The sequence below is a fragment of the Taudactylus pleione genome, unplaced genomic scaffold (genome assembly GCF_031769625.1).
Source record: "Taudactylus pleione unplaced genomic scaffold, aTauple2 ptg000268l, whole genome shotgun sequence".
NCBI classification, from domain to species: Eukaryota; Metazoa; Chordata; class Amphibia; order Anura; family Myobatrachidae; genus Taudactylus; species Taudactylus pleione.
In genome coordinates, this window is record NW_028284670.1 from 3380616 (window position 1) to 3401509 (window position 20894).

General features: G+C 43.5%; 2 protein-coding genes across 2 annotated transcripts in view; both read left to right on the forward strand.

Annotated features, from left to right (window-relative positions):
• Positions 1-279: 279 nt before the first annotated feature.
• On the forward strand, positions 280-1260 carry LOC148513890 (olfactory receptor 5V1-like). Its single transcript, XM_088481311.1, has one exon. It carries the CDS (start codon positions 280-282, stop codon positions 1258-1260), a length of 981 nt encoding a protein of 326 aa, XP_088337437.1.
• Positions 1261-1378: 118 nt separating this feature from the next.
• The window catches only part of LOC148513891 (olfactory receptor 11A1-like), a 103788-nt gene continuing 84272 nt past the window's right edge, over positions 1379-20894 (forward strand). The window contains exons 1-2 of the mRNA XM_088481312.1: positions 1379-1419; positions 13116-13275. Coding sequence (XP_088337438.1) covers positions 1379-1419; positions 13116-13275 — 201 coding nt within the window. The remainder of the gene's footprint in view (positions 1420-13115; positions 13276-20894) is intronic.

Below are 20894 nucleotides of genomic sequence, written 5' to 3' on the forward strand. Positions count from 1 at the left end.
ATATTGCCTGTAAAAATATATGGTTTATTCTAACAATACTATATATATATATATATATATATATATATATTTATTTTTTTTATTATTATTATTGAAACACAGCTTGTCATATATTCTTGTTCACCTGAAGTATATACAGTAAAATCATGAATTATCAAAACTATTCAATGGTTTTGTATCTTTATCTACAGCACATGAAGCATAATTCATCTGTACAATATGAAATGACCTTTAAATGCAATGTTACATAAACTAATACAAGTCTTATTTTAACAGACAATGTGTGGCCCAAATCAGACCATGGTGACAGAATTTATTCTAATGGGGTTTGGACATCTCCAAAGTTTTAAACATGTGATATTCATTTACTTCTTCATCGTTTTTTTTGTTATCTTATCTGGAAACTCACTGATTATAAGTTTAATAACAGCCAACACCAGGCTCCATTCTCCAATGTACTTTTTTCTTCGTAACCTTGCTTCGTGTGAAATCATCCCAACCATCCTTATCATACCCAACATCCTCTATGTTGTCTGGAGAGATGGAGGATTCATATCATTTTATGGCTGTATAACCCAGTTTTACCTTTATGCCTCATCTGGCAGTGCTGAGTGTCTTGTTCTTACTGTAATGGGTTTTGATAGGTATTTGGCAATTTGCAACCCTTTGAGATACTCTTCAGTGATGGACATCAGAACTTGCAATCACTTGGCAGCATGGTGCTGGATGTCTGGATTCGGAGTGATGTTCTTCTTAACCATTCATATTGGCCATTTACAGTTCTGTGACTCAAATGTGATTGACCATATATTTTGTGATTTAGCTCCTATATTAGCTACATCTTCTAGTGATACCCGGATAGTTAACTTGATAGCCCTGGTTACTGCTTTATTATTGACAATCACACCATTTGTATTTATTACTCTAAGCTACGTAGCCATATTTATCACTATCCTAAAAATACCCTCTGACTCTGGGAGACAGAAAACGTTCTCCACTTGCAGCTCCCATCTGACAACCGTCTGTATATACTTTGGGACACTATTTGTCATTTATCTGGTCCCTTCACAAAGGCGCTCCATAAAAGTGGACAAGATTCTCTCTCTATTGTATATTATAGTCACCCCACTATTGAACCCTTTTATATATAGTCTACGGAATCAGGAGATGAGGGAATCTTTCAGCAGCTCTGTTTACTTCCTTATTGTTTTATTAGACAAAAAGATGCCACTTTTTTCTGGAAAAAGAGCTATGGATTAACCTGTGATCTGTTCATAGGTGTGGTGATGATGCCCATTAAAATCATTTATTGTTTATTAACAGTTTCTTACAGTATATAGCGCAGCCTACTCCGTTGCACTTTAAAATTGGAAACAACATGAATAAAACAAAACTGGATAATAACAGACATACATTAAGGTAAGAGGGTCCAGCTCGCAAGCTTGCAATCTATAGGGAAATAGGCATTGATACACACAGATAGGTGCTACATATTGCATATTGGTCCATCAAGATTGCAGAGGTTCTTGGTGGGCTGTATGATCTAGTCACACAGGATTGTTGGCCTAAGATAAGGAGGATGTGAAAGTGAAGAATGAAAATGTGATGTTATGTGTCGACTGTATAGTGGGATGTAATTATATAGGGAAGCTATGAAGGTTATGTGGGTGGTTCTGGAATCTGATAAGCTTGTCTGAAGAGGTGATTTTTCAGGGAAAGCTTGAAGGTTTGGAGATCAGTGGAAAGTCTTACTGTGCATGGGAGGGCATTCCACAGATTGTGAATGGGAGCAAGTAATCCCTGTGGATGAGAGATATAGATCTTGTCTTGTGAGCGGAGAGCTCAAGTTGGGAGACATTTTTAAGATGAGTGAAGAGATGTATGTTGGTGTGGTTTGGTTAATAGCCTTATGTGTAAGTTAAAGTATTTTGTTTTGAATATGGTAGTAAACTGGCAACCAAAGGAGGGACTGACAAAGCGGATCAAAGGATAATGAACATTTGGTGAGAAACAGCAGCCTCGCAGCTGCATTCAATATGGATTGTAGAGGCAATAGTCTTTTTTTGGTGCAATTAATGGTGTCCATTTCTGTGAAGGCATAAAGTTCTGTGATTTTTCTTTAATTTTTTTTGAGGTATGAAAGGACAAGACAAGGGTGAGTCATCTAGAAGAAATTGGAAAAACTGCATCGACTGGTGTACAGGCTGGGCTGTAACGTAACATGGAGACCGACTGTACCCCTATAATGTGCACCAGCAATATACAATACAGTGAGACAGCTTTTGGCACAGAGCTTATTTTCCTTGAGGAATTATACTGAATAGTATTGTGCTCTTCTCAGCCCCATGGCCAGCTGGCACTGAGAAATAGGTAACAGTTAACAAAACATTGGAGCAGTGCATTGGACTACAAAAAATAGTAGCTAGTAGATCTCCAGGTGCCAGAACTTCTGTAGCTGCCAGTAACTGATGGAGCATGTTAGTGTTAGGAGAATTGCATTGCCTGGATGGAAACCAAGGCTGGCTGAAATCAGCAGATAGACACAAAATGATCTAGTGGTAATAAGCACACACATAACATTGTTAAAAGGACTTTTATTTAAACAACCCCTGACCCCCATATATAAACCAAAAGGAAACTAAAAATAACACACAAAACAACATAGAAGATGAAGGAAACCGGAGCACCACTCTATAAGTGAATGGTGTTACCTAAGAGTAATGTTGTTTTATGAAAATGCATTTTTGAGCTGGATGCAACCATATAAAGCATCTGCAATACTATGTGTTAAATAATATCTATTTAAGTACACTGTGATGCTATGCTATGTACAAATGCATTTGGACTGCAGTTTCTAAATTACATTAAACTAAATAGTGACACAGAAAAGCCTCAAGTGCCTACCAGATACCATGATGCACTTTTGCTAAAGGTGCAGCCATACATGAGAATGTGTAGTACAATAAATATCTAAACCAGAGAGTGTAGTGTTTTGTTACTGTATATGTTTATAAAACATATACTGTAATTATATAATATAAATAGGTAAATGTGCCCTTTTTTGCCTGTACCTGGAAACTAAGATATACTTGGCTGCTATGAAAGTGAAAATCTGCAAGTGGGGAAGACAATTCCAGGATTGGGATCAGCGGGATCCCAGGATTTAGTGTAAAAAATAGCAAGATTTAAATCCCAGAATCTTAGTGAATAAATGTGCGGCTTGGCACGGTTTATCTTCAGCCTGGGAGCAGTGCTGAGCACTAGTTCTGTCAGCTCAGATGCTGACCCCAGTCCTTCTACGGCACCACTAGGCCCCCCTCTTGTACAGCTGTTCACACCCACACTGGAGTCTGTATGCTGTAGGCATTGATGAACACTATTCTGAGAATCCCGGGATTTAAAAAATGAGCTGGGATTGGCCTCCTTATCTGATATATATATATTAGGGATGAGCGGGTTCGGATTTCTAAAATCCAAACCCCCCAAGCCACCCCGATCCAAGGCCGATCCGAGTCAGGATCGACTTTCCCGCCTGACTTGGATCTAAAATCGAGGCAAAACATCATCATCCCGCCTTCTGGGTCTTGCGGGTTTTGGATTCTTTATAAGGTACGCGCGTCAGCACCATTTTCTCACTCGGCTGTGGACAGTGAAGAGGGAGGGTGGCAGTTAGGGCTGGCTGGGCTGTGTAGTGTAGTGAAGTGCAGTGTAGTATTGTGCTGTGCTGCGCTGTGCTGCTGTTGTCCATAGGGGCTATGTCCACTCCTCCAAAGTCCATAGGGTCTGGCTGTGTTGTGCTGTGCTGCTGTTGTCCATAGGGACTTTGTCCACTCATCCAAGTCCATAGGGGTTGGCTGTGTTGTGCTGTGCTGCTGTTGTCCATAGGGGCTGTGTCCACTCCTCCAAAGTCCATAGGGGCTGGCTGGGCTGTGTTGTGCAATCAGTTGTCCATAGGGGCTGTGTCCACTCCAAAGTCCTGTGCAGTGTCCCAGTCCTAAAGGGGTGCTGTAGTGTTGTCCAGGGGGTGCTCTGTCCATCAGGGGTGCTCCCCCCAAGTGCAAAAAAAAAAATTTCTGAGTTTGAGAATTGTGTGCGCAGTAGCCACATGTGCATCAACAAAGTAGCGCCAAGCATGCGCATGTGTCATAAATAAAGGGCCGGCTGGCTCGTCCGTTAAAGGGTGCTGTAACCCCCAAAGTGCACTCCATATAATATATTTTTTTCTGTGTTTGTGAATTGTGTGCGCAGTAGCCGCACGTGCATCAACAAAGTAGCGCCAAGTGTGCGCCTGTGTCATAAGTAAAGGGCCGATTGGCTCATCCGTTAAAGGGTGCTGTAACCCTCAAAGTGCACTCCAAAAAATATAATTTTTTTTCTGTGTTTGTATTTGAATTGTGTGCACTGTACGTGCATCTTCAAAGCAGCAGCGCTAAGCGTGTGTCTGTCTGTTAAAGGGTGGTGTAACCCCCAAAGTGCGCTCCAACAAAAATAAAATAATCTTTTTTTCTGTGTTTGTGTGTGAAATGTATGCGCAGTAGCCGCACCTGCATCTTCAAAGCAGCAGAAACAAGCTGTCTGTTAAAGAGTGGTGTAATCCCCAAAGTGCGCTCCACAAAAAATAAAAATTCTTCTTTTTATTCTGTTTTTGTGAATTGTGTGGGCTGTAGCTGCACCTGCATCCTCAAAGCAGCAGCAGCAAGCTTGCATCTGTCTATTAAAGGGTGGTGTAACCCCCAAAGTGCACTCCAACAAAAATAAAATAATCTTCATTTTTTCTGTGTTTGTGTGTGAAATGTATGCACAGTAGCCGCACCTGCATCCTCAAAGCAGCAGCGCCAAGCATGCGTCTGTCTGTTAAAGGGTGGTGTAACCCCCAAAGTACACTCCAAAAAATATAATTTTTTTTCTGTGTTTGTATTTGAATTGTGTGCACTGTATGTGCATCCTCAAAGCAGCAGCGCTAAGTGTGTGTCTGTCTGTTAAAGCGCAGTAGCCACACCTGCATCTTCAAAGCAGCAGAAACAAGCTGTCTGTTAAAGAGTGGTGTAATCCCCAAAGTGCGCTCCACAAAAAATAAAAATTCTTCTTTTTATTCTGTCTTTGTGATTTGTGTGGGCTGTAGCCGCACCTGCATCCTCAAAGCAGCAGCAGCAAGCTTGCATCTGTCTTTTAAAGGGTGGTGTAACCCCCAAAGTGCACTCCAACAAAAATAAAATAATCTTCATTTTTTCTGTGTTTGTGTGTGAAATGTATGCACAGTAGCTGCACCTGCATCCTTAAAGCAGCAGCAACAAGCGTGCGTCTGTCTGTTAAAGGGTGGTGTAACCCTCAAAGTGTTCTCCACAAACAATAAAAAAAATTTTCTTTTTTTTTCTGTCTTTGTGAACTGTGTGGGCTGTAGCCGCACCTGCATCCTCAAAGCAGCAGCGCCAAGCGTGCGTCTGTCTGTTAAAGGGTGGTGTAACCCCAAAAGTGCGCTCCATAAAAATTAAAAAATTCTTCTTTTTTTTCTGTCTTTGTGAACTGTGTGGGCTGTAGCTGCACCTGCATCCTCAAAGCAGCAGCGCTAAGAATGTGTCTGTCTGTTAAAGGGTGGTGTAACCCTCAAAGTGCGCTCCACAAAAATATATATATATTTTTTTCTGTCTTTGTGAATTGTGTGCACTGTAGCTGCAAATGCATCGACAAAGGAGCAGCGCCAAGCATGCGCCTGTGTCCCATAAGTTTGTTAAAGGGTGGTGTAACCCCCAAATTGCTCCAAAAAATAAAAAAATATATTCTTTCTGTGTTTGTGACTTGTATGCGATGTAGTCGCACGTGCATCAACACATTAGCAGCGCCATGCGTGCGCCTGTGTCATAAGTCAAGTGCCGGTTTGGTCCGGACTGAAGAATGTGCCAACAATTTCTGACATGTCTACTGTCACTGCATATGATACTGTCCTCAAAGCAGCAGCGACAAGCGTGCATCTGTCAGTTAAAGGTGGTGTAACCCCCAAAGTGTGCTCCACTAAAAATTATTATTTTTTTTTTTCTGTATTTGTGAATTGTGTGGGCTGAAGCCGCACCTGCATCCTCAAAGCAGCAGCAACAAGCGTGTGTCTGTCTGTTAAAGGGTGGTGTAACCCCCAAAGTGCGCTCCACAAAAATAAAATAATCTTATTTTCTGTGTTTGTGTGTGAAATGTATGCACAGGAGCTGCACCTGCATCCTCAAAGCAGCAGCGACAAGCGTGCATCTGTCTGTTAAAGGGTGGTGTAACCCCCAAAGTGCGCTCCACAAAAAATTAAAAAATTCTTCTTTTTTCTCTTAGTGAATTGTGTCGGCTGTAGCCACACCTGCATCCTCAAAGCTGCAGCACCAAGCGTGCATCTGTCTGTTAATTGTGGTGTAACCCCCAAAGTGCGCTCCACAAAAAATTATTATTTTTTTTTTCAGTCTTTGTGAATTGTGTGGGCTGTAGCGCACCTGCATCCTCAAAGCAGCTGCAACAAGCGTGCGTCTGTCTGTTAAAGGGTGGTGTAACCCCCAAAGTGCGCTCCACAAAAAATAAAAAAATCTTCTTTTTTTCTGTCTTTGTGAATTGTGTTCACTGTAGCTGCACGTGCATCAACAAAGGAGCAGCGCCAAGTGTGCGCCTGTGTCCCATAAGTAAAGAGGTGGTGTAACCCACAAAGTGCACTAGTCTCCAACGATAATAAAAAAAAAAATTCTGTGTTTGTGTGTGCCTTAGCTGCACGTATATATCAATATAACATAAATGGAGGACCAAACTTTCTCAGATAAAAATAAAATAGGGAAAGATCAAGAACCACTTCCTCCTAGTGCTGAAGCTGCTGCCACTAGTCATGACATAGATGATAACATGCCATCAACGTCGCATGCCAAGGCCAATGCCCAATGTCATAGTAGAGGGCATATACAATCCGAAATGACAAAGTTCAGGAAAATGACCTTAAAATAACATTTAAATCATCTGAGGAGAAATGTAAACTTGCCAATATGCCATTTACGACATGGAGTGGCAAAGAATGGCTAAGGTCTTTCCCTATGTTCATGACTAGTGGTTCAGCTTCACATGACGATGGAAGCCCTCATCCCGCTAAAAAAAATCAATCGAGTTAAGCTGGCAAAAGCACAGCGAAGAACTGTGCATTCTAAGAAGATATCACAAATCTCCAAGGAGAGTCCAAGTGTGGTGGCAATGCCTGACCTTCCCAGCACTGGACGGGAAGAGGTGGCTCTTTCCACCATTTGCACGCCCTTTGCAAGTGCTGAAAGGAGCACCCACAGTCCACTTGTTGATATGCAAATTGAAGATGTCACTGTTGAAGTACAACAGGATGAGGATATTGGTGTAGCTGGCGCTGAGGAGGAAGTTGGCGAGGAGGATTCTGATGGTGATGTGGTTTGTTTAAATCAGGCTCCGGGGGAGACAGTTGTTGTCCATGGGATGAAAAAGCCCATCACGGTCATGCCTAGGCAGAAGACCAAACATTCCACCTCTTTGGTCTGGCAATATTTCTATCCAAATCCGGACAACAACTGTCTTGCCATATGTACCATATGTAAAGGTGAAATAAGTAGGGGTAGGGACATTAACCACCTAGGAACATTATCCCTTAAATGTCACCTGCAGTGCATTCATAAAAAGTTACTGTCAAGTTCAGAAACTTTGGCTCAGACCGTAGGCAGTCCAGGGACACCTAAATCCCTTCGTCCTGTTGTATCCAAGCACCTGCAAACCACACCGTCAACTCCCTCCTCGTCAATTTCCTCCTTAGTCAGGATCAGAAGTAGTCCTGCAGGCCATGACACTGGCATGACTGACTCTCCTATCCGGATTCCTCCGGAGGATCCTGCATTGCTACGCCTACTGCTGCCACTGCTGCTGTTGCTGCTGGGAGTTGTTCATCATCCCAGAGAGGAAGAAGGAACACCACTATTTTTACTAAACAATTGACCCTCCAACAGTCCTTAGCGAGGAGGATGAAGTACGACAGCAGTCATCCTGAAGCAAATATGTTGGTGTTAGACGTGCATCCGGTATCCACCATTAGTGCTGTGGGATTTAGACAATTGGCAGGCGAAACTGAGACTGTACAGAAACATCAGAAAAAGTGTCCTCAGTGTCCTGAAAAATGCAGTTGTACCCAATGTCCACTTAACCACGGACATGTGGACAAGAGGAACAGGGCAGACTAAGGACTATATGACTGTGACAGCCCACTGGGTAGATGTATCACCTTATGCAGCAACAACAGCAGCATCACCAGTAGCAGCATCTCAGAAACGCCAGCTCGTTCCAAGGCTGGCTGCACTGTGTATCACCGGTTTCAGTAAGAGGCACACCGCCGACAACCTCTTAGAGAAACTGAGGGAAATCATCGCCCAGTGGCTTACCCCACTTAGACTCTCCTGGGGATTTGTGATATCTGACAACACCACCAATATTGTGCGGGCATTACATCTCGGCAAATTCCAGCACGTCCATTGTTTTGCTCACACAATAAACTTGGTGGTGCAGAATTTTCTGAAAAGTGACAGGGGAGTGCAGGAGACACTTTGGGTGGCCCAAAAAATTTCTGGCCACTATCGCCATTCAGCGACTGCGTGCCGAAGACTGGAGCACCAGCAAACACTCTTGAACCTGCCCCGCCATCATCTGAAGCAAGAGGTTGTGACGTGGTGGAACTTAACCCTCTACATTCTTCAGAGGATTGAGGAGCAGCAAAAGGCCATTCAAGCCTATACATCAACCTATGACATAGGCAAAGGAGGGGGTATGCACCTGACTCAAGCAGAGTGGAGAATGATTTTCGTGTTGTGCAAGGTTCTCCAGCCCTTCGAACTTACCACACATGAAGTCAGTTCAGACACTGCCAGCTTGAGTCAGGTCATTCCCCTCATCAGGTTTTTGCAGAAGCTGCTGGAGAAAGTGAAGGAGGAGCTAAGATGGAGCGTTTCCGCTCGGCATGTGGGACTTGTGGATGAAGCCCTTCATACGCTTTGCCAGGATTCCAGGGTGGTCAATCTGTTGAAATCAGACCACTACATTTTGGCCACCGTGCTCGATCCCAGGTTTAAAGCCTATGTGGTGTCGCTCTGTTTCCGGCCGCCACAAGCCTGCAGAGGTGCAAAGACCTGCTGGTGAAACACTGTCAGCTAAAGTGGAACGTGAGATGTCAACAGCTCCTTCTTCATTTTCTCTGCCAGGAAAAAACTTAGGTATCCTAAGCAACCCGCTGGCAGTGAGGAAGGGCAGGCAGGACTAAGCTTGGACATCTGGTCCAGAGTGAAGGACCTGGCAACAATTTCTGACATGTCTACTGTCACTGCATTTGATACTGTCACCATTGACAGAATGGTGGAGGATTACATCGGTGACAGCATCAAAGTGGGCATGTTAGACAGTCCGTACCTGTACTGGCAGGAAAAAGAGGCAATTTGGAGGCCCCTGTACAAACTGGCTCTATTTTACCTGAGTTGCCCCCCCTCCAGTGTGTACTCCGAAAGAGTGTTTAGTGCTGCCGGGAACCTTGTCAGCGAAAGGCGTAGGAGGTTGCTTAAACAAAATGTGGAGAAGATGATGTTCATAAAAATGAATTATCATCTCTTCCAGGGAGACCAGCCTCCAGAACGTACAGAGGGACCTGTGGTGCTGGATTCCAGCATGGATGAATTAATACTCTGTGAGGATGAGGATGTAATCAACACTGAAGAGGGTGAGGAATCAGTGGATGAGGACGACATCTTGCCTCCGTAGAGCCAGTTTGTGCAGGGAAAGATTAATTGCCTGCTTGTTTTGTGGGGGCCCAAACGAACCAATCATTTCAGCCTCAGTCGTGTGGCAGACCCTGGCGCTGAAATGATTGGTTTGTTAAAGTGTGCATGTCCTGTTTATACAACATAAGAGTGGGTGGGAGGGCCCAAGGACAATTTCATCTTGCACCTCTTTTTTTTCTTTCCATTATGTACTGTTTGGGGCCTAGTTTTTCAAACTGCCATCCTGTCTGCCACTGCAGTGTCACTCCTAGATGGGCCACGTGTTTGTGTCGCCCACTCGTGTCGCTTAGAATAGTCATCCAGTTACCTCGGTGCAACCTTTTGGACATAAAAACACTATTGTGAGGTGTGAGGTGTACAGAATAGACTGGAAATGAGTGGAAATTAAGGTTATTGAGGTTAATAATAGCATAGGAGCAGAAAAACCCACAAATTCTGTGATTTTAGCTGTTTTTATGCTTTTTTAAAAAAAAATACAGATCCAAAACACAAAACCCAGAACCCAAAACACGGAAGGGTGTTTTTGGCAAAACCAATCCAGATCCAAAACACGAAGAAAGATCCAGATCCAAAACCAAAACACAAAACACGAAAAGGGGCCGGTGAATACCCCTAATATATATATATATATATATATATATATATATATATGTATATATATACAAAAAAATTAGGTGCACTCACCAGACTTGTATTAGCAAGTCTGGTGAGTGCACCTCATTCTTTTGTTTATGCACTTGGAGCCGCTTTGCTCACTAAGGTTATCACCCTATTTAAAGTGGATTCATTAAGACGTGAGTGTGGATCAGTTAAATGTATATATATATATAAATATATATATATACATATATATATATATATATATATATATATATATATGAAGAATAAAGGTGAATATTAGTGCACAAATTTCAAATTCCTTGTGTAAACAAGGTCATAAAAAATGATTATACGTCATGAAGAACACTTCTGGTGGCTGCAGTTTTTCAAATATTCCATATGGCAATCGGAGGACAAAGTACTGAAAATTAATAATGAAACGTGCGCCTAATAGTGTAGTATTTTAAAATACAATGAACTTGTCCTCAAATAAGTAATGTGCGTACCAAAACTTAAATAATAAAGAGCTTATCTGGTGTCCAGGTAGTACTTCAATTGACAGATATCATGAAACGACAACACTTTCAGGATTTTCCAAGGGGTGCTATTTCTGTATTAACCTTAAAATTTGGGCTTAGAATTTTTTTGCCCATGGAAAAATAATATAGTGTAGTAATTTTTATGCAAAGTAGTAACAACAATGGACATACATATATCTGCATACCAGATAATGCATACATTTATGCATATAAAGGCGTCACTCCTCTGTGCTCCAGGTCATAAACAATAACTGTCCGGCTTTATACACCACCAAGTGGTAAACCTCAGACCAGAAATGGAGAAAGTCTCCGTAAATAATTGTTTTATTTAGACCATACACGAAACACAAATACACAGAGTAAAACAAAAAAAAAAACCTTTTTAAAAAAAAAATAATATATATATATATATATATATATATATAGTAATGCTTATCTTAATAGTGGTATAGCAGATAAAAGTCCACTTTGGGAGGTTAGGGAGAACCAGACCCAATGCGTTTCGTCCCTCTGGACCCCTGATGAAGTTTAAATAAAACAATTATTTACAGAGACTTTCTCCATTTCTGGTCTGAGGTTTACCACTTTGTGGTATATAAAGCCGGACGTTTTTTGTTTATGACCCAGAGCACAGAGGAGTGATACCTTTATATGCATAAATTTATGCATTACCTGGTAAGCAGATATATGTCTGTCCATAGTTGTTACTACTTTGCATAAAAATTACTAGACTATATTATTTTACTATGGGCAAAAAATTCTAAGCCCCAATTTTAAGGTTACTACAGAAAGAGTATTCCTTGGAAAACTCTGAAAATGTTGCCGTTTCGTGATATCTGACCATTGAAGTACTATTTGGACACCAGATAAGTCCTTTATTATTTAATTTTCGGTACGCACATTACGTATTTGAGCACAAGTTCAATTAATTTTAAATACTACACTATTAGGTGCACGTTTCATTATTATTTTTCATATATATATATAGGTTAGCCAGGGAATAATGATAGGAGGAAGCCAAATACCAATTCCGGTGTTTGAAACGCTCTTCCGGGAAACTTCCTGGTTATTAAAACGCAAGCTATGGAGCCTTTTGGCGGTACACACGCCTACCAATTGGGCTAATTGTTTAGGGTATTTATAGACTACTGGCACTATGACTAGTTATCCTCCTGATGAAGTCCAGATAATTTTGAACGGACGAAATGCATTGTGGTTGTGCACGCTCTGACAAATGATATCCTCTACCAGTGGGAGATATGATGACACATATCTACAGATAAGCTTTTATGTTTTTTAATGATGTACAGGCATTTTACATTGTTCTAAGTGTTTAAATAAATTTGTGTGTATAGTATTGCACTATAGTTCTCTCTTTTTCCTTCTCATGCATTTATACCATGCTTGGTGACATAGGATGTAAGATACCTAGTTGAATCCAGAAAGTGGAAACTGAAGACCTGTTTGGTTGTTCAAGATGATATATAAGTGGTGTATTTCACTTTATAAGGTACACCTCCATCACACAGAGGGTGATTACAGCTGGTGAAGGCTAATTATTCTAATGATACTGCACTAGGAGGCACTCTCTCTCCACTTTATGTTTATTTAGGATTTATATACACTGTCAGAAAAACAGCTGATGGGAGATGGAGCTGCCACCCTTAAAGCCTGGGGAGTGCTTTATTTGATGAGAATTATCATTAGAAGACTTGATTGAAGGACTTAGCACCATATACCACGTTTTTAACAATATATATATATATATATATATATATATATATATTGTTTGGTTGCTTGTTTGCTTGTTGGTAAATATCTTCCACAGCTCTCCAGGTAAAGCTGCCATATCATACATAGTTAGTTAGTATAAAAAAAGTCAGCTATTAGAAAACATAGCGACATCGCAACAATATGACAGAGCAACAAATCTTATATATAAAATGAGTTGCTCTGTTTGTTTCTCTGCCTTTGCATTTGGGCACCACTGCACCGATTGGGATGAAACCAATGTGAGGTGGTCCAGTTGGATAATGGCAGAACTTTGACCCAGGCAGTCTGCTCTGCACTTTCCACTGGATAGATTTGGATGACATCACATAATAAAACTGATTAACTTGAAGATTTAAGCATGGGCAACACCGGGTATTTCAGCTAGTATTCTAATAAAATAGATTTTTTTGCTGAATAGTACAGTGGATGGATTAGATCCTGCAAACATACTAGAGGAAATAATGCAGTCGTCAGGTATGCAATCTAGTGTGGGTGAGATGAGAGGGGTGACAGAACAGGCAGTACCAGAACTGGTCACACCTGAATTTAACTGCCAAAATGGTTTACAGTACATTACAGTATGTCAGTCCTGTACAGGGGAGACCATAAATGGTTATTACTACAGATTCACTCATATGGCAGCTCACCACAGTGGAGTGAAGAATGTGTTTAGAAAGAGGGATTTCAGATCACTGTTAATAATTTTATTTTTAAAAAGACTAAAAACACAGATCGAGACCAGGTCATAATTCTCATTCCATCATGGAAGCTGAAAACATTTGACAAGGTCTTATAGATAGCTAACATTGGGACAGTGCTACAGTGGGGGAAAGTGCAAATGAGAAAAGACTGAATCACAAAACAAATAAATATAACTCCTGTAATAAATGTGATCTGCTCACAGATAGACAAGGGCGCCGAGAGGGGGGGGCGGGTACAAATTACCCGGGCCCGGGCTTCTTGAGGGGCCCAGGGTCCGACACCGCCCCCCCTCCCTCACAGCAGCCCAGCACATAGCGTGTGCTGAGCTGCAGTGGGACTGCTTGTGGCTACTGAGCAGCTGCCACAGCAGTCTCCTATGCCTGTGGGGGGAGTGATCACACTGATCGCGCCCCCCTGGCTTTGCGCCGGGCTGAGGGAGCTTCTTGGTGCTGCAAAACTTTTTTTTAAGGGGGCGTGGCCGTGGTTCCCATGACTAGGCCATGCCCCCTGTTACCCGGGCTCACCACGGCTCTTGGCGGGCCTGCAGATAGAACAGACAGAAGTTGGGCATGTTTCAACTGTGATGAAACCAGTCTATACTCTCTAGACTGCAATAAGCCTAGGCATCTCAGACAGAAACTCTCTGAACACAAATATTAACAGGAAACTAAGAGGGAAGAGGCTGCTGCCTCCACCCTTCAAGAGAGGCACAGAGTACTCCTATGCTCCCAATTAAATCATGTGACTGAACAGACCCCACTATTCAGCTTGATATGGAAGGAACTCAGAATCTTTTCCTAATTGACACTATTGAAACATAAACCTCCTATTGTACTAAATTGTACTGTTTTTATATATTACTGATGGTGCATTTCTCACACATATGTAAGTATGTCACACACGTCATCATCATGGGTCTTTCCCATGTTTTTCTAAGTTCCATCTCATACTGACAGTTAATGAATGTTTGCTTTAACAAGTACAGTTGCAGAGGTCAGTTTCAGAAAGAATTAAACTGAAGCATCAAAAGCTCCTCTGATTAATGTGTTCAGTAGGTGTCATAAAAATTTTTGAGATAATTTAAATTAGCATTACGCTAATAGTAAAAGTTTTAACTTACACAAGAAAGAATAGGACTCAAGGGTAACTGTAACTCAATGAAACTAGATAATGAAAATAAACTCTGTCTGAAGCAACAGCCGCTTTTTGGTAGAGTCCGAGAAGTTTATTAGGATCTATTCAAAAATAAAAGTTAGTCAGTTCTAACTGCCCTATTGTGAAAGGTAGTTTAAATTAAGATAAAAGATTGGCACACAATGGGATTATGTCTGTGTCTGACTGTTAAAGCCCATACTGTGCATTATACTTTGGCAATGTACAGTACTGTAGTAGATGCCCTTTTTTCTTCCAAGGTACAGTATGTTGTTAGTGATTTGCATACATTTAATGACTTTGTTGCACTTTTAAAAATGGAATGAGCAACTGGTTTTGAAAGAACTGAGAATTTAGTGAAACACAGGGATACAAATGGTAAATGAATTATAGAAAAGAGAGGGATAGGTTTTTGGGGGTCGGGTACGGTATCCTTGCGGTGACCATCCCGATGGTGAAAATCCAGGCAGCGGAACCTCGACGATCAAAATCAGATTTAATTTGGTGAGTATTCTAACCCTTACCATAGCCCTTACATTAACCATAACTCACACCTCCTGCAGCCAATTCTAATGATCTCCTTTAGCAGCCTAACCCTAACTGCCCCCTTCGGCAGCCTAACCCTAACTGCCCCCTTCAGCAGCCTATTCCAACCAATCCCCTACTGCAGTCTAACCCTAACCCTCCCCCTAGTGCCTAACTCTAACCCTAATACTAATTGTTGGGATCTGTTGGTGCTGTATTTTGAACATCGGAACCCTGCTGCCTGTATTGTGACCATCTGGATGGTCAAAGCCAGGATCCAATTTTATCAAACAGTTTGTGATAACATAGGTATGTTTTCTTAGCATACAGGTTGTAATTCCCATTAAAGGTTCTGTATTGAACAGAAAAGAAACACAGTTGGAGTTTGCCATTAAATTATTAGTCTTCAAATTATCATAAGTTACATACTGAATAAGAGGTTTTCTAAAGGTCAATTTTGTAGTTGATTTAAACATCAATTTAAATCCACTGTAAATGACTGAATCAGATTTTTATGTTAAGCAGGTTTGACAGGTGGAAATGCATTCAGGGCCTGATTCAGACCCGCTCGCAAGCGCTATGCGCTCGCAAGCAGGTCAATGGTGGCCCAGTGCGCATGCGCACGATGGAGCTGGCTCCGTCGTGCGCATGCGCGAGACCCGGATAGCCACGGGCAAACCGTCGCTCTGGGTCTCGCTACAAAGGGGGCATGCTGTTGATGTTGAGTGACAGCACGCCCCCTTTGGTGGATGGGCCAGGGGAGTGGCTGCCCAAATGGAGGCATTCCCATGTGAACGCCTCCATTTGGGGGTGGCCCCACTGACATCACAAGTGATGTCAGTGGGAGAGATATCGGCTCTGTTAGAGCTGAAATCTCTCTGGGGCTTGCGGCCACGAGACCCTACCACAAGGGTCTCATCACAACCCGATGGTTGCGATGGTCTTGACCATTGCGACCATCTTCCTGGCCACACGCTATAGCTGTGGGTGGTTACCCACAGCTATGCGAGCGGCCAGGGGGCCGCTCTAAAAACAAGAAGGCCGGCCCTTATTCAGAACGAGAGTTCTGTCAGAGCGTCCGGCTCTGAATCAGGCCCTCAGTTCAAAACCAAATACAAATAGAACCTAAAACACGAATACCTAAAAATAAAGCACTGCACAGATCACTAAGATCTGTGCAGACTTTTAAGGTTTAAAAGCAATTTAATATTTGCAAAGTCATAATCAGCCCGGGACATCTGGGCCCATTCTGATACAGGAAAATTGGGGTGGAAAACTGGTTTGGGGTTTCCCCCATTTTCCTATAACCAGCACCAGGCTGAACAAGCCAGGGTCATAATGCCACAGCAGGAATGCACACAATGGTAGGTTCCCCTGCAAAGGCATTCATCAGCCCCAAATTAGTCAGCAGAGGGCTGGCAATCTTTGGAAAGTGTGAACCCCAAAAATAAAATGGGGTCCCCACTCCCAAGGATCAATCAGCCCCCCACATCCCTGGTGGCTGTGGGTGCAGTTGTAATGATTTAAAGAAAAATATAATATTGTTATTTACAGTGGGACTACAGATCCCAGAAAGCCTGACCTGCTGTACTTGTATCAGGCCACTAGCACTTGTACCTGTGAAGAAAATATAAAAAAAGGCAAGACACACACCGTATGACTTATGCTTCTATTAAAGATGTGTGTGTGTGTATGTGTGTGTGTGTGTGTTTGCTTGTGTGTTTGTGTAGCAGAGCATTTAAACTGTACACTCCAATGGTGCAAGGAATACTGTAAAAGTTTAAGCATTCTATGGAAAGCTGTGCACAGTAATACTCTGTGTAAACAAAGGATATAATAATGATATCCAATATTTAGTGGTGTAACTAAGAGGGGTCGAGCAGGGCGTGTGCCCTGGGTGCTGTAGGACCGGTGGCGTGGGGGGGGGCGACGCTGGCCACGGTACCGACCCGCCCTAGATAGGCAGCGCTGGTCCTTTGCTGCACAGCCGAGACCTTCCCTCCCCCTGAGCGCTTACCCAATAGTGCCAGGAGGCGGGTTGAGGCTGGTGTTCTCAGGCTTTGCAGTAACACACACATCGCTGCCAGTGCGGCAGCATTGTGTGTGTTAACCAGCAGCCAATGAGAGTCAGACACACTCTCATTGACTGCTGAGCTCCCACTACAAGAGCCGGCTCCCTTCCAGCTCCTGCAGTGGGTAATGGGAGAGACGTCATGATGTCATGACGTCTCTCCCATAATGCAGAGCACACCAGCCTGGGTGGACTGACGTGCGGCGCCGGGAGCAGTGGCTGGAGCCGGAGCGTGGATTCAGGTAAGTGTATTTTTTTTATTTTTTTTTTACTTGTGTTGTGTGTCTCCACATTGGGGGGGGCACCATTACAGGGGGGGAGCACTACTGGGGGCACCATTACTGGGGGGCACCATTACTGGGGGGACCACTACTGGGGGCAACCACTGCTGGGGGTGGGGCACTACTAGGGACTACCACTGGAGGGACTACTATTGGGGGCACGGCATCAGGAGGGGGGGGACTACTACTGGGGGCACTATATAAGGGGCTTACTACTAGGGAACTACTCCTGGGGGCACTAAATATGGTGGAAAACTACAGGGAGCACTGTATAAGGGGCACTGGATAGGGGGGATCACTGCTGGGGGTCTGTATAAGGGGGACCACTATTGGGGGCACTAAATATGGAGGAAAACTACAGGGAGCACTGTATAAGGGGCACTGGATAGGGGGGATCACTGCTGGGGGTCTGCATAAGGGGGACCACTACTGGGGGCACTGCATAAAGGGGGGGACTACTGCTGGGTGCACTATATAAGGGGCTTACTACTAGGGGCACTGCATTGGGGGTACCACTAGGGGCACTAAATAGGGAGGAAAACTACAGGGGGCACTGTATAAGGGGCACTGGATAGGGGGATCACTGCTGGGGTTCTGCAGAAGGGGGACCACTACTGGGGGCACTGCCTAAGGGGGGGTGACAACTGCTGGGTGCACTACATAAAGGAGCACTGCATAAGAGGGACCACTACTGGGGGCACTTCATAGGGGGGCAATGCATTAGGGAGACCACTACTGGGGTACTGAGTAGGGGGAACTAATGAGTGGCTGCATAAGGGGACCACTACTGGGGGGTACTGTATAAGGGGCACTACTATGGCCCTGCATAAGAGGGACCACAACTGGGGACATTGCATACTGGGGGTACTGTATAAGGGACACTACTGGGGTTAAGGTGCATATGGAAAGGAATGTTCAGAGTGACAAAAAAGGGGTGTCATGTTGACACGCCCCATTTTTAAGTAGCCACGCCCATTTTTTTGCAGCACGTGCCTAAGGCGCACGCACATGCGGTGAGTGTTGAGCAACATGTTTACATTTGCCCTGGGCTCCAAATACCCTAGTTACACTGCCAATATAAAATAAATGGTACCTTTGTCTATTAGACAAAATATAGAATTGAGAACACTGCAAATAAAATATGCTCAATAGCCAAGTTATTTCTACATCCACAAATATCTGCTTTACTTGAGAGCAGCACCTTTTATAGTGAGAACGATTATTCAGCAATAAATCATAGGCCTGTGGTTCAGTTCCAGTATGGCCTAGCGGTTCCAGTGTGAGCTACCAGTACCAGAATGAACTGCTAGTGCCGGTATAAGCTGCCAGTGCCAGTAGGAACTGTGAGTGTTGGTATGAGCTGCTAGTACCAGTATGAACTGCTAGTACCAGTATGAGCTGCTAGTGACAGTATGAGCCGCTAGTGACAGTATGAGCTGCTAGTACCAGTATGAGCTGCTAGTACCAGTAGGAGCTGCTAGTGACAGAATGAACTGCTAGTACCAGTATGAGCTGCTAGTGACAGTATGAGCTGCTAGTGACAGTATGAGCTGCTAGTGACAGTATGAGCTGCTAGTACCAGTATGAGCTGCTAGTGACAGCATGAGTCGCTAGTGACAGTATGAGCTGCTAGTGACAGTATGAGCTGCTAGTACCAGTATGAGCTGCTAGTACCAGTATGAGCTGCTAGTGACAGTAGGAGCTGCTAGTACCAGTATGAGCTGCTAGTACCAGTATGAGCTGCTAGTGACAGTATGAGCTGTTTGTACCAGTATGAGCTGCTAGTGACAGTATGAGCTTCCAGTACCAGTATGAGCTTCAAGTGACAGTATGAGCTTCCAGTACCAGTATGAGCTTCTAGTGACAGTATTAGCTGCCCATGTTAGTATGAGCTGCTAGTGACAGTATGAGCTGCTAGTACCAGTATGAGCTGCTAGTGACAGTATGAGCTACTAGTACCAGTATGAGCAGCTAGTACCAGTGTGAGCTGCTAGTATCAGTATGAGCTTCTAGTTACAGTATGAGCTGCTAGTATCAGTATGAGCTGCTAGTGACAGTATGAGCTGCTAGTGACAGTATGAGCTGCTAGTACCAGTGTGAGCTGCTAGTGACTGTATGAGCTGCTAGTGACAGTATGAGCTTCCAGTACCAGTATGAGCTGCTAGTGACAGTATGAGCTTCCAGTACCAGTATGAGCTGCTATTGACAGTATGAGCTGCTAGTACCAGTATGAGCTGCTAGCGACAGTATGAGCTGCTAGTGACAGTATGAGCTGCTAGTACCAGTATGAGCTGCTAGTGACAGTATGAGCTGCTAGTAACAGTATGAGCTGCTAGTACCAGTATGAGCTGCTAGTGACAGTATGAGCTGCTAGTACCAGTATGAGCTGCTAGTGACAGTATGAGCTGCTAGTACCAGTATGAGCTGCTAGTGACAGTATGAGCTGCTAGTACCAGTGTGAGCTGCATTTACCAGTATGAGCTGCTAGTACTAGTATGAGCTGCTAGTGACAGTATGAGCTGCTAGTGACAGAATGAGCTGCTTGTACCAGTATGAGCTGCTAGTGACAGTATGAGCTGCTAGTACCAGTATGAGCTGCTAGTACCAGTATGAGCTGCTAGTGACAGTATGAGCTGCTAGTACCAGTATGAGCTTCTAGGATCAGTATGAGCTGCTAGTTCCTGTACGAGCTTCTAGTGACAGTATGAGCTTCTAGTGACAGTATGAGCTTCTAGTGACAGTATGAGCTGCCCATGTTAGTATGAGCTGCTAGTGACAGTATGAGCTGCTGGTGACAGTATGAGCTGCTAGTTACAGTATGAGCTGCTAGTATCTGTATGAGCTGCTAGTATCAGTATGAGCTGCTAGTGACAGTATGAGCTGCTAGTGACAGTATGAGCTGCTAGTACCAGTGTTAGCTGCTAGTGACAGTATGAGCTGCTAGTACCAGTATAAACTTCCAGTACTAGTATGAGCTGCTAGTGACAGTATGAGCTGCTAGTACCAGTATGAGCTGGGTGTGACAGTATGAGCTGCTAGTGACAGTATGAGCTGCTAGTACCAGTATGAGCTGCTAATACCAGTATGAGCTGCTAGTACCAGTATGAGCTGCTAGTACCAGTATGAGCTGCTAGTGACAGTATGAGCTGCTAGTGACAGTATGAGCTGCTAGTGACAGTATGAGCTGCTTGTACCAGTATGAGCTGCTAGTACATGTATGAGCCACTAGTGACAGTATGAGCTGCAAGTACCGATATGAGCTGCAAGTACCAGTGTGAGCTGCAAGTACCAGTATGAGCTGCTAGTGACAGTAAGAGCTGCTAGTGACAGTATGATCTGCTAATGACAGTATGATCTGCTAGTGACAGTATGAGCTGCTAGTACCAGTGTGAGCTGCATTTACCAGTATGAGCTGCTAGTACTAGTATGAGCTGCTAGTGAAAGTATGTGCTGCTAGTGACAGAAT

What these genes read in the sequence shown, in the direction of transcription:
- LOC148513890 (XM_088481311.1), top strand. Translation starts at nt 280, where the DNA reads ATGTGTGGCCCAAATCAGACCATGGTGACAGAATTTATTCTAATGGGG.